The sequence below is a fragment of the Notolepis coatsorum genome (assembly GCF_963971535.1).
Source record: "Notolepis coatsorum genome assembly, chromosome: 15".
In the NCBI taxonomy this organism is placed as follows: Eukaryota; Metazoa; Chordata; class Actinopteri; order Aulopiformes; family Paralepididae; genus Notolepis; species Notolepis coatsorum.
The window spans coordinates 96,693,576-96,708,600 of record NC_140179.1 but is presented as its reverse complement, the minus strand read 5'-3'; the positions used below and the strand labels follow the sequence as shown (position 1 = coordinate 96,708,600).

General features: G+C 44.9%; 1 protein-coding gene across 1 annotated transcript in view; it reads right to left on the bottom strand.

The window, feature by feature from the left end:
* Nucleotides 1-2,056: 2,056 nt before the first annotated feature.
* tfec (transcription factor EC) overlaps nucleotides 2,057-15,025 on the bottom strand; it is a gene marked incomplete at its 3' end in the record, with an annotated part of 37,141 nt that continues 24,172 nt past the window's right edge. Inside the window, exons 7-9 of the mRNA XM_084331102.1 lie at nucleotides 13,881-13,897; nucleotides 2,997-3,032; nucleotides 2,057-2,527 (exon numbers count right to left, since the gene is read on the bottom strand). Coding sequence (XP_084187228.1) covers nucleotides 2,057-2,527; nucleotides 2,997-3,032; nucleotides 13,881-13,897 — 524 coding nt within the window. The remainder of the gene's footprint in view (nucleotides 2,528-2,996; nucleotides 3,033-13,880; nucleotides 13,898-15,025) is intronic.

Here is a 15,025-nt window from a genome sequence, read left to right as displayed (position 1 = left end):
CCGGGGGACATATTCAAGCTCAATAACTCTCAATAACTGTCACAATAAATGAACGTGTGCACGACAGTTATTGACCGTTATTGATCTAGTTTTGGGCATAATGTGTGAGATTATGTGCAGAATAAATCATCGTGGTTTTTCAGTGCCCCTTTATGACATTTATTATAATGCATCACAAATTTGGCATGGCTGTGTGTTATGAGATTGTAAAGAATAACGCTGTACACTACCTTGCAGCAGGTATTATAAGATATGATGTTGTGCCTTGGTCATAATCCACTCATAATATGCCTCTAATGACTTTATGGTACAGGGGCACCAAAAAACAATGCTGATTTATTTTGAACATAATCTCACAGTCACACATCCAAAAATGTGAGTTTCAAACATTAAATCCTTGTGTTGTGTTAATTACAGCTCCATTAAATGATGTAGATGCATAGCAAAACCCTATATTATAGGGACTGCTATCTTATCATTGCATTGCGCTGTAATTAACACAACACAAGGATTCAATGTCCCAGATGACATCACAGGTGGCCATATTCAAACTAATTTACTCCCAATAGCTGTCAAACTAAAAGAATGTGTGCAAAACTGTTTTGGATTTTTGGATGTATGTGAGATTATGTGCAAAATAAATCAGCATTGTTTTTTGGTGAAGTGCCCCTTTAACAACGCTTGAAGTCACTTGTTACGACAATTCATTCAATTCACTCTATTTGCACGTGTCCCGTTTCCCAGTGTGAATTGTAACTGAGAGCATGGGACGTGAATTGTGTTTTTTCTCTGTTATTGTGTATATATGAGAAAAACCTTTGGTGTGTGTGTGTGTGTGTGTGTGTGTGTGTGTGTGTGTGTGTGTGTGTGTGCGTGCGTGCGTGCGTGCGTGCGTGCGTGCGTGCGTGCGTGCGTGCATGCGTGTGTGTGATTGTGTGTGTGTGTGTGTGGGATTGTGTGATTGTGTGATTGTGTGTGTGTGGGAGATGTCTTCTTTGGTGATTTAACAACAAGAAGCCATCAGATTTTCTATCAAAAAAGGGGTTTTTATTATGCTTTCCCCACCCCCAGTAATAATAAAAAAGATAACATGTTAGATAATAATAATATATAACTTTGTATGAATACATGGATTAAAACACATAAATACATAAACGGTAAAAAAAGACATTTCAAAGACACAGACGAGGGACGTGTTAGGCATTCAGTTACATTTTCTTTTGTGTTTAAGACAAAAAAACGCATGTTACCAGCTTTGAATAAGGCACTTTGCAAAACCACCATCTCCACTGGAATGGTTTAAAAAAGCCATTACAAAAAAAACACTATCTTCACTTTTGATAAAGGACACTTGGCAAGTTGGCAAGTAAATGTGTTTGTTTTCTTACAGTGTACACAGCTACCACAGTTATTTTTTCTTTTCTTTTGTACAGTGTACAGCCACCACAGTGCTAGCCAAACAGCAGTGGACATTGTCATTGATCAGTTTTACGTGTGGACCGATAAACGTCTCCCTTTTTTAGTTTTTTTTCTCTGTGAGTCTGCTTCCATGTGCGCTCTATATCCAGGAGGCAGAGAGACCGGGTCGGGCTCTCTGTACCAAAGTTCTGAAATGAACAGAAGGGGGGAGGGAGATCCGTTTTTTTTTGGTCACCCCCCCCCAACCCCAGCTCTGCCTTTGGAGAGCTAATAGGGAGTGCAGCCTTTTGCTACAGTCAGTCAAGCACTAACAGCCGCCTGATCAACAAGGTCTATATATACTTATATACAGTCGGCCGTTTGAGAGCTCCATCAGGGCCGTTGGACTAGAAACAGAACCTCGCAGTAGAGCCGCCCCTTGCGTGCGTTCGCTACCATACGCCCTGAGCCGCCACTCAAACTATCTCTGTGTATATGCCCTTTAACACTTTCAGTGGTCACAACAACAGAGGAGGCCTGTGGGGAGAGAGAGGGAGGGAGGGAGGGAGGGAGGGAGGGAGGGAGGGAGGGAGGGAGGGAGGGAGGGAGGGAAGGAGGGAGGGAGGGAAGGGGGGGGGGGGGGGGCGGGTGTCACGCATCATAGCTCGTCGTCCTCCCCGGAGCTGAAACTGCTGTCCTTGGAGGCGGCGTCGCCGGGCGAGGCGGCCGACAGGAGCGGGTCAGCGCCGAACGGCGAGAGCGGGTCGTCCATCAGGATCTCGTCGAGCCGGTGCTCGTCCTTGAGCGTCGCGCTGAAGAAGTCCGTGAAGTGGGAGAGCGGGTCGGAGAACGCGGTGCCGGAGCCGTCGGCGCCGACCGCGTGGTCATCGGAGGAAGAGGAGGAGGCCGCGAGAGGAGGCATGGCGGCGCCCCCGGTGGTCGTCTGTTGGAGGTAGTCGTCGTTCAGCTCCTCCTGGTACAGAGGGGGCTGCTGCTGCTGCGTCTGGGGATCCTGCTGCTGCTGCTGCTGCTGCTGTTTGAGGAGGTGGGGAGACAGCTCCCCCGTCCCCGTCCCCAGGGACGAGACCATGTTGGGGAGGCCGTGGGCTCTGGCCTGGATCTCCAGCTCCTGGAGAAGAGGAAGGGGGTGATGATGAGAATGATGCATCACATCCATTTGAAATTATTACTCAAGAAGAATGTGTGTGTATGTGTGTTGGTGTTTTTTGAGGCTTGGTAAGCCATACATCCCCGGTCGTGTCGTGATTGTTTTAAAGCCCAACTTGCAGGTTAAACCCTACTCTTCAATTATGGGTAGTTTACATCATTGGTATCTGTTACGACCCTGGCTCATGGGCACGCAACCTATGTGCAAACCAACACCAAAACCCTGTGCTCTAACTCGAAGTGCTACTATCTCAAGGAACTATTAATATAAATGTAAACTAAAGTACTAAGGTAAACCCAACGGACAAGGACTGGAAGAACCTGACAGCTCTTCTTCTAAGCACAGACACTGCATGTGTGTTACTAGGTCTGCCTTTAAAGCTCCCAGCAGGTAACCAATCAGCACTAATTGGCTAATTGGCAGCCCTCACCTGCATGCCCTGTGACACAGGAGTACTCAGGCCTGCCTGCACAGTGACACAGAAGTGATCAGCTCCTGGTACATAACACCTCCCCCACCAAACTGGTTGCCCCAGAGGCAACCACCACACAACAACCCATAAACAAAAACAAAAAAACCCACTGTGACCCATTAGTTGTCAGGGCCACTACCACAACAGCGATAGCGGGTCGGCCCCTGTCGAACACGACCACCAACCGTTTTGTATGCTCCCTTTCAACAGGCCCCTCCACCGATACCGACCTGTCAAAAATAGACTGCAAACCAAAATCAACCTGAGAACTGCGCTCAACAGAACAGAACACAGCAAAACAAAAACCATAGATCACTGATACCACCACCGCGCCCATATCCATCCCACCTGGCACTGGCAGTCCAGGATACTGCAAGCCGTGAACATCCAGAGTAGGATGTACCGCCTCAGGTACAGCCCCACCGTACCTGGAACATGGCAGTACGACAGTCAGAAAAACGTCTGGAACACCATCTAAAATGGCGTTACCCAAAATAACATTGTCCTGATCAAAATCAAAATGGCTGCCACTCAACAGACCAGGTTGCGAAGGCGGCTCCTGCCCCACAGGATACAGGTAACTAGGTTGACCATCACACCTAGTGCATGGCAGAGAATCAGTTTGGACATGTGGATCAATGTCAGAATCATCAACTGACATACTGAGACCATCCCTGCCCACAAGTGAAACATTAGGGACAATAGAGCTACTGTGGGAAGGCTGGCAGCCTAAGTCAGGCTTAGTAGCCTCTCCAACTAGAACGGTGTCACATGAAACAACAGCACCTCTCATAGCATCCTTCCCACACTCCTCCTCCAATTCGTTCGTGGCCTCAGCCACCATACAGGCTGGGAAGACCCTGAGACACTGCGCTGCCGTACCATCTCCTGCCACATGCTTCTCCGGCACGCATGTCAACTCTGGTTTCACCACCGGGCCTAACACAAAGCCACAATCAAGAGAATCATTATGCAGAGGTAGATCCACAGTGTGCTTTCCAAAATTCTCAACAGGTACACATTTTAATTCAACAAAGAATGTGTCACTAAGTGTAATGTCCCAAGTCGAAGTGTCAACAACATCACTTTTGTCCTTTGACATTTCCCGAGCCACAGCACACACAGGAAACACTCCTGGATGTTTCTGTGCCAGCTCATTAGGGACCTCAGAAACCACAGGAATGGGAGTTACAACCGGAGTAGCCAACACTTTGTCACCAGCCAAATCATTCACTAGAATGAAGGACACCCCCTTTATGGGAATGTGAGAACATGCCCCCACAACAACATTGCCTGATACTAAGGGAGAATTGAGCGTGACCTCATGCAAAGGTGCATCCACAAATCCACCCCCAAAGCCCCGAACAACGACACCGGAATGCAAAGAAGAGTTTTCTGAAAACGGCAAAACCCCCTCCAGAATGAGGGACTGAAAAGCACCGGTATCTCTCCAAATTGTTATAGCCTGTTTGGACTCTAGTGCATTAGTCAGGGAAACAAATCCATTCATCATAAACCTTGAGGGACCCTCGAGCTCTTTGTCCACACGTTTGATACTTCCCCCATCCCCATCTAACGTTGGCATAGGCGTTCTGCATATGGTTTCTACCAGAGCCACGGTTCTGACATTTTTCTGCTCAAGCACCGGGCACCCAGCAACGATATGACCAGGTTCTTTACAGTAGAAACAGATAATCCCTTCTGGGAATGCACCAGCAGAACCACCCCGCCTAGGAGGTGAAGTTAACTGACCAGCAGACACAGGTTTTGGGAAACGGCCCCCCTGAACAGGACGCCTATCCCCGGACTCAACACGGTAGTCCTCCAAAAACACGGACTTGTGTGTCAACACAAACTCATCAGCGAAGACAGCGGCGTCGCCTATCTTCGATACCTTACGCTCATTTAGATGTGTGGAAACAGTAACAGGAACACATCTTTTAAATTCCTCTAGGAGAATCAACTGCCTAAGCTGCTCTCTTGACTCTGCCTTCTGAGAAGTGCACCACCTGTCAAACAGGTTCTCCTTCTCCCTTCCAAATTCAACATAAGACTGCCCCTCCGACCTGCGATAACCTCTAAAACGCTGAAGATAGGCCTCGGGGACCAACTCATAAGCCCTCAAAATGGAAGCTTTAACCAGCTCATAATCAGCGCTTTGTTCAAGGGACAGAGCAGTGTAGGCTTCTTGTGCCCTACCAACTAAAACACATTGCAGCAGCAGCAGTGTCCAGGCGGTATCAGGCCACTTCAATGTGGTTGCCACCCGTTCAAAAAGGGGAAAATATCTTTCCACGTCTTTCTCAAAAAATGGAGGTACCATCCTAATATTCCTGCCTACATCAAAACCTGAACGTGACTCTGGATGCAGAGCGCCCGCCTGCAAGGCAGCATGCTTATATTCAAGCTCCTTCTGTGCACGCTCGTGCTCCAACAACATTTGTTTCTCCTTAAACTCACGCTCCTCTTTCCTCTCTTTAAGCTCACGCTCCTCTCTCCTCTCCTCACGCTCTCGCTCTAGCTGCCTTTCCTTAAACTCCAACTCCCTTATCCTCCACTCACCCTCTACACCAGGTAATAGCGGAGACGCGCCAGACGAAAGAGGCTCCTCCACCCTCTCCTCAAGCACCTGCTCCCTAACGAGTAACACCCTTAACGCACTCAAGGCAGACAGCTTCAAAACGTTTCTCCCCTGCAGAAAGCTCCACCCTGTAGTGTACAGCAAGTTCTAGCAGTTGTTCTTTGGAAAACTTCTCTAACAAGTCATGAGACGGGCGATCAACAAAGTCCCTGATGGAAGCCATTGTCACTGAACCAGCCACCCCAAGCTACACACCCTACCTCACAGTCACAAAGAACCACTAACGAACCACAAAGACCCCCCCAACGAACCACTGAAGAACGACGAAGAACCACTGAAGAACCATGAAGAACCACTGAAGAACCACTGAAGAATGCTAAATGCCAATAATAACAACCAGAAGGGAACGCGGTGGAAATGTGAGCTCTACGGAGCGCACCTTTCTAGGTTGCAAAAATAAAAATAAAAAAAACACACACACCCTAAATAGACGTGTCATACACGCAGGGTGTTAGGTGCTACCAGGTATGCTCACCAAACACTCAAACAAACAAAATAAATCCAACAAACAATCCCAAACAGGTGCGCATTCTAACCTGATGTGACTACATATGCTTCTACGTCTAAACTGCAGTCAAAACCGGCCCACCACATGTCTACCCTAAGAAACACTAAATCAAGCCCTACCACACTACCTGTGTTTTCTGGCCGCCCTAATCTACCTACCCTTAAACTAATGCCCTGTAGACCTAACCATCTTCAACCACACCTGCTACCAGTCAAAGATCATACTTGACCATCCACCCGTCCAGTACATGATACGGTACCAGACAAGCAGATGGTGCTAATCCCTTCCCTGACTGCCCCAGGAGTACGTGGTGCACAGGACGCTAACCAACAACAGAAAATAATGTCCCTATCTACATGTGGTGCCCACTAAACTATATATTTTAACAGCATAAGTAGTCACATCAAATTACAAACAAATACGGCATACTCACCTGTTTGATGAAATGGCTCAGCCCCCACGTTACACCATATGTAACGAACACCACCCAAACCATAATACCATGACACCCCGTGTTACACAAAAAAAAAACCACCAAACAATTTCTAGGGGTAAATATCCCGGACGAGCGCCCAACTGTTACGACCCTGGCTCATGGGCACGCAACCTATGTGCAAACCAACACCAAAACCCTGTGCTCTAACTCGAAGTGCTACTATCTCAAGGAACTATTAATATAAATGTAAACTAAAGTACTAAGGTAAACCCAACGGACAAGGACTGGAAGAACCTGACAGCTCTTCTTCTAAGCACAGACACTGCATGTGTGTTACTAGGTCTGCCTTTAAAGCTCCCAGCAGGTAACCAATCAGCACTAATTGGCTAATTGGCAGCCCTCACCTGCATGCCCCGTGACACAGGAGTACTCAGGCCTGCCTGCACAGTGACACAGAAGTGATCAGCTCCTGGTACATAACAGTATCTAATTTCATTATTTATTTTTTTCCATTTGACGCCGGAAATGCCACTCAGAAAGGGTTAAAACGGTCCACGCACGAATAACATGCACGCACGAATCAAAAAAGCTTATCAGATGCTAGCACGGCCGTGACGTCACTCGAGGCAACTTATGCCCGTCCGGGTCAGAGTACTACTGGCTAATGGCTCTGGCTAACTTTACCCCGCTAACGTTAGCATTATGGCTACTTTCGTGAACCATTTTAGATCGGGGCATGTAGAGGAGTTTGGGGAACCAGTAAAATGTGCAGGTCCTCTTCTCAGACCTGTGGGGCAAAGCACTGCACACGCATCATGCCGGCTAGCAAGCTACACGTCCCGGCATGTTGATACGATAGTAGCCCCTTTAGCACCACTCGGTGCATCAGTCACGATAGCTATGAGCTAACTAACGTTACAAGCTCAAACACCTTATAACTACTACTATTGTCGTGTCCTTGGCAGAATACTTGTGAGGACAAAGGTATACAAAGAGGAGAGAACCATTTTAAATCGGGCATTCATGCCGGCTAGCAAGCTATGCGTCACGGCATGTTGATAAGCATGAACCGGTTGGGATTCGATGTTGATAAGCATGAACCGGTTGGGATTCGAATAGACGCAGACCCACTCGGTGCATCAGTCACGATAGCTATGAGCTAACTAACGTTACAAGCTCAAACACCTTATAACTACTACTATTGTCGTGTCCATAAGTTCCCTGGCAGTATACTTGTGAGGACAAAGGTATACAAAGAGGAGAGAACCATTTTAAATCGGGCATTGTTATGAGTTTCGAGAATTCTGGCTACCAAGCTAAGCTAAGCTACATTAGCTAACTTAGCTAGCTACTAACGTTATATACACAATATGTACAACGACACAATGATTTACATTATTACAAATATGGTAACGTGGTTGTGGCTTCTACAAATAGTGGTTAGCTTTAGAGATGAATGGCTATGATCACGGAGCAATAGTGTTAGGTGAAACAGAGACTAGCTCCTCGGCTAGTAGTAACAAGAAGGCTCTCTGCTTCCTGACGTCTGCCTGTGAGTCTCAGAGCCCCTGCTGCCCTGTACCCAGTGTGACATCATCATTGAGATGACACACGCACGCTATGAAACCATGGATTAAAATATGCATGTGCGTGGAGGTTGTGGTTTGGTCGACAAAATGTTTGATAAAAACGCTAAAACTGGGTCAATTTCGATAATTTTTTCCCCCCTCTTCATGAAAGTCACCGTTGCCCTAGTCACATTGTTTATTGAACAAAAATACAACCTGCAAGTTGGCCTTTAATGTATTGTATAGCGTTTGATTTTGTGTATTACTGTATTTAGTATTTTTTGTATTCCTCTGCTTTTCTATCGTAAAGCACTTTGGTGCAACTTCGGTTGTTTTTAAATGTGCCATATGAATAAAGTTGACCTTGTCCTTGACCTTAAATATATATATATATATAAACTAAGGCTGTAAAAGTTAACGTGATTTTAACCCTTTCACTACCACACTACAGAAGGTTAACCCTTTACTATCACACTACAGACCGTTAACCTTCTGTATTGTCGCACTGAAAGGGTTAACCTTATGGTAGTGCGGCAGTGAAAGGGTTAACGTGTTAACGCACAATTCTATTAACGACCACAATCATTTTTTAACGCACGATTAATGTTTTTATAAAAATAAAATAAAACATAAAAAAAAAAAATTATTGATACTCTCATTGATACTATGTTTGTTTCTGACTCAAAGTGTGTGTGTGTGAGAGAGAGAGGGGGGGGTGAGTCCTCAGCCCTTGTGTGGGTGAATGTAACAAGTTCCTAACGTTTTCTTTCCCCTATTATTTCATGCACACTTTATTCATTGTTTTAAATGATCATTTTCTTTTAAGTTATTTTGTGCATCACGCTGTTTTGAATTTGATGCAAATTTGCAATGCGTGAGGGTCATCATTTTGTGTTAAATGGCTGCATACAGCAATGATTTGTTGATAAAAGTATTAAAACTTGAAAAATATCTGTTTAAGGTAGATTTAGAAGAGATAAAAAATATGCGATTAATTTGCGATTAATCGTGAGTTAACTATCGACAATCATGCGATTAATCAGATCATATTTAGTATCCAAATGAATCAAGTGTAATCTAATTAAACCAAACCTTGGACAAAATGTAATGTATATATTTAGCATAAACTTCCATTTCCTCTAGATTCTAGAAGATAATTATCCAATGTAGTTTGAGAGTTATGGGTTTATAAAATACATACATACACACGCACACACACACACGCACGCACACACGCACGCACGCACGCACGCACGCACGCACGCACGCACGCACGCACGCACATACATACATACATACATACATACATACATACATACATACATACATACATACATACATACATACATACATACATACATACATACATACATACATACATACATACATACATACATACATATGAACATCCACACACATCACACACATCCACACACATGCACTCATTCCTCAGAATGTATTTGGCCAAGGATGATTGATAGTGATGATGACAAATTGCTTATAAATGGCTTACTAATAACAGCACTGGGTCATCCATTTCATCCACCAGTACCCCCCCCCACCCTCCACTGAAGCACAAGCACACCCCCGGGGGAGGCTGGTTTAGTACCATAATCGTGACACCGAGACCCCCCGCTATCCGGCGAAAAAACCTCATCCATCACATCCCTACCAGCAGGTCACCAAGAGAGATCACACAGTCTTTACCCGCCCAGAGACACAGAGGAGCCACCGGAGCACCGTCTAGAGCTTGCCACACACTGGGGAGGAACCACTAGGGGTGGGGGGGGAAATCGATACGTAGTAGTATCGCGATACTTTGCGTGGCGATACTGTATCGATACAGGGACGCCAAGTATCACCTTTTAATTATTCATAAAAAATAATATATATATTTTTTTTTGTATAAGGAAGTTGCATTGTTCATTTCAATACCTGTAATAGTACAGTAGTCCACACACACACACACACACACACACGTGTGCATTCAGTTAAGTCGGAATATGACTGTAATACAAACAGTTCAGTTTGTCAGGTACATGCAACACAGATTACAGTGTTGACATCTGTCTGCTTGAGAAAATACCATGTTCTGCAATAAAAATTATTGAAGTGAGATGAACAGACTGAACTTTATTTCATTAGATAAAACATGTTGACAGTTTTACTTTGCAGTTTAAAAAAATTTAAATAAGAATTTGATAAATAAAAAAATAAAATGGTCTCTGGCGATTCCCACCCTTAGTAACCACCACCGCCTCTCCCCCTTACCTGAGAGACCTCCTCCCAAAACCAACCACACAGAACACTGACGTCCGGTTAGAGGGAGTGAGTCGGCGCGCTATGGGGGAATGTTCGGTACTGTTGGTGTGGTGGTGGTACTGGTCCACTATGGGGGAATGTTAGGCGTTGTTGGTGTGGTGGTGGTACTGGTCCACTATGGGGGAATGTTAGGCGTTGTTGTTGGTGTGGTGGTACTGGTCTCCCGCCCGGCGTCCTCCCGGCACAGCGGCTGTAATCAGCACGGCCTGTATCTGTCGTCTCCCGTCTCTCTCTCTTATCCAGGGGTGTAAAGTACTTGAGTAATTGTACTTCGTTACAATACGTTAAGTACTGTTTTTTTGGGGGGGATTTGTACTTTACTCAAGTATTATTAGGTTTCTATACTTTGTACTTTTACTCCGTTACATTTCAGAGAAAAGAAAACATACTTTTTACTCCTTACATTTAAAATGCAGACCTACAAAGTACAACGTACAAATCTCACAGGTCCAACTATTTTAATTAGTGTATTTGTTTCTCTGGCCGAATTAACGTTAACGTTGTTAATCCTGCGGCCGCACTTTATTTAAAAACAGCCAATCAAATCTCCATCAATGGAAAATGAACCCGCCCATACCCATGCTGATTGGTCCTTGTGCAAGACTAGAAAGTGGGGATCTTTGATTAAACACCTGCTATCAGGAGAATAGACAGTCAGGAAAAAAGTTTTTACTTTGACTTTTTAGTACTTAAGTACATTTAAAAGTAGAAACTTTTTTACTTTTACTCAAGTGTGTTTTTAGCCAGATACTCTGACTTTTACTTGAGTACGATTTTGAGACGGTATACCCATACTTTCACTTAAGTATCATTTCTGGGTACTTTTTACACCCCTGCATTGGTTATTATTGAAAACCTCAAGACAAAGAACGATGTACGATGAGTCAGTCCAAATCCAAAATGCAACACATTAACCGCCCCCCCCCCCCCCCCCCCCCCCACCCCCACACCAACGATGTGTGCGCGTGAGTTCCTGACTGCACTATAAAATTGGCCTCCCCTCAGCATCATCATTAAGGCTTATAATCTAACTCTGACCTGATTTCTCTCTCTCTCTCTCTCTCTCTCTCTCTCTCTCTCTCTCTCTCTCTCTCTCTCTCTCTCTCTCTCTCTCTCTCTCTCTCTCTCTCTCTCTCTCTCTTTCTCTCTTTCTCTCTGTCTCTGACAGTGCTGGGGTCTCTCTATTTATTCATCAGGTAATTACTGGAGCTCTCTCTCTCTCTCTCTGCTGAGGTTCAGACGGAGGGGGGCAGGGGGCCGGCCTCACCCAAACATCAATAGGAGCACCTTGTCAGAGAGGGTATAATAAGGTGTGTGTGTGTGCGTGTGCGTGTGCGTGTGCGTGTGCGTGTGTGTGTGTGTGTGTGTGTGCGTGTGTGCGTGTGTGTGTGTGTGTGTGTGTGTGTGTGTGTGTGTGTGTGGAGGATAGAGGGCACTGGATGAGAGCAAGTGAGGGGTTGGGGGTTGGGGGTTGGGGCCCTCACCAGAACCCATGGGGGGCTCTAGAATCAGGGTTGGGTGGAGAAACAGGTCATGTAAAATTTTATAAAAAAGACATGCTACTCAGATTATAAAAAATATATATATAAAAAAAGGAAATTACTTGTTGTTTTAATCTGTAAATCAGAAATGTTTTAATCGTTTAAGTATGTTACTATTACAGTACCGCAAAATATTTTTAAAGTATGGGTATGAATGGGTGTATGGGTTATGTCTCTGGTCTCAGGATTTATGTGATGTTCATGAGGGTGAATGCTGAATGAAGGACACAAAAAACAAGCTACAGGTAACATCATTGGTGACGAATAAAAGACAGTGAGTTCACTTGATCAGAACAAAGGCACTCAGATCGACAAGGTGAGTTTTAGTGTGCTGGCAGGGAGGGGGGGGGGGGGGGGTTAAGGGAGACAAATCAGATTCACCCTGAGCATGAATGCCATGTGCTTATCTCGGCCCAGTTTTGTATGATCCTTTCAAATTCAAAGCCGTTTGGGGGGGTTCTGATTGGAAGATTGTCGGTTCGAGCCCCCGGTCAGGACATGGTTGGAAAGTGGTGTTGTTGTCCAGCGGGGAGCACTCAGTAACAATGCCCCCTGTACACGGTGATAGGGATACTGTACACGGTATACCGTGAGTGCCATCCTTCAGATGAGACGGAAAACTGAGGTCCGAATTTAATTAGGTCGTTAGTGAATCCAGGGGGCGCCTATCGTGAAGAGTAGGAGGTTCCCCAACGTTTCTGGTTAAATTCCCAATGTGGTCTCTGACATCTAGGCCACCTAATCATCCCTCCCCCCTTAATTGGCTGATATCAATACCTGTCTCCTGAGTCTTTCAGCCATGGTGAAGTCTGATGTGTGCCTGGTGCCAGTGAATGGTAGACATTGAGCCTGTATTTGTCATGGTTTTTGCCTTATTTCACCATTCTGTGAGGGACAGCTGTCTATTTTTGCTTTATTTCACCTCTCTGTGAGGGATAGCTGTCAATCCCTGTTCCCTGTGGTTAATTGCCTCATGGGTCGGCAGGTGTGTGGGCTTGATTGCACCTGATGCAGTGCAGCTGTGCCTATGGCCATGTGGAGTCTATTTAAGTTTGGAGATCGCAGTGTCAACTGCGTTTTCATTTCCTAGTGTTGGCTGTCCTTTTGGTCACGCTCATTATATTTGAAGTGTAGTCTGATCTCTGATTCAGAATTGAGCTTTATGGTAGTCATTCTTATTTTAGGCTACTCACGTGATTCTACACATAAACTCCCTTAGTGGAGGTTTATTGTTTAACTTTTTCCAATATAAACTCCTTTATTAGGAGGTGTCCCTTGTGGCTTATTTACTTTTATACTATACCTCTTTATTGAGAGTAGTCCTGTTTTTTGGGACTTGATTTATTTTCTTAATTACTCACTTTGAGATTTCCACCTGTAAAGGTTGTTTTCTGTTGTTAAATTTGTCCCCTCTCCTAAAATATCTGCGTAAGCAGTCTAGTGGTTGTCCGTTTCACGGATAACTTTAAGAGTCCCTGTTATCTGCTCATGACCCCCACACACACACAGCCCTCACAGCATTAGCCCAAGGTTGGGTGCTACACAGTGGTGGTGATTGTCCACCCTACATTGTAAAGCGCATTGAGTGTCAAGAAAAGCGCTATATAAATGCAACATTCATTCATTCAAGGCTAAGCACTTCACATGCGATTACACCGGCTGTCTGTTGCTCTGATCACTGCGTACAACAGGTATGTGTGACTGTGGAGAACATCTAATCTAAGAAGGGAGATCCCCCCTTGAACGGCCCTTCTAAGGTTTCTCCCCTCCACATAGCCTGTGGTGCTTTTTTCCTATTGCTAGGGTTTTAGTGAGTTTTTCCTTACCTTCGCGTGGGGTGTGTCTGGAACACATCCAGCGCCAAGAACGGCGAAAGTCGTTATTGCCCGCGCCATGCGTTGAACGCCAACAACGTTGTACGCGGTTTTTTAAATCAATATTTAATTTTTTGCCATGGCATTCATAATTCATCCAGCCAACCTCCGGAGCTGCAGCGGGACCCTGAATGAGATTGCAACGCCTCAATACCGCCGCCTGGTGGATGGTCGGGCGAGTTACACTCTCAAAACCGGAAGTTTTGATCGGTGCGTCGAGGAAATCCCTCCGGCAGTAATATCTTGCTACGGGACTACAGACAAATACTGGCGTGCATTTGGATCGCTACCATAACGCAATAATCTATATGATTTCGGCGTTTATTGCGCCATACAAACCGGAAATGGATCTAGGCGATCGGCGTCAAATAATTGGGATCTTTTTCTTCAGTCTCATCGGCGAACGGTAAGAGGACAGTAACGTTATTTTCAGCTTGATTGTGCGTTTCTTTGTTTGAAAACAGTCTGATCAATATATCAACCCATACTACATAAAGCCGTTACTGACGATGAAGGAATTATAGACGCCCCCCGCCCCCCCCTTTTCCTCCACGCATGATGAAGCATAATGTATACCGATCATATACATTTGAATTTTTTTAAATAGCGTCTATAGGAAAGAAACGACAATCAATAATCTATCATATGCGTTTGGGCCTATAACTAGCGTTTTTGGAATTACAGCAGAAAAGCTTAAAAACATACTTATATTCAAGGACGGTATTAACACAACAATGTACGAATGAAAAAATATAACGTTCCCACATCCGGAACGATAGATAATCGATGTTGAATGGGCCATAGTAATGTCAATATAGCAATACAATTTTAAAAGTTATAGCCCTGCAAAGAAGGTAAACATCTCCATAGGCTTTCAACGGTGGCAGACTGGGTACAATGATGGGTACAATGGCTGGCAGTCAATGTGTTAATTAATGTAATTCATTTATTTAACATTTTATTTTGGATTTCCTGGTGTTTTTGTCTCTGTTCTTGATTTATTGTGATGTTTCTTCTTGACTTGTTTAAAGAAGACGTGTCCGGCCCATGGGGACATTAACCCTTTCACTGCCGCACTACCAAACGGTTAACCCTTT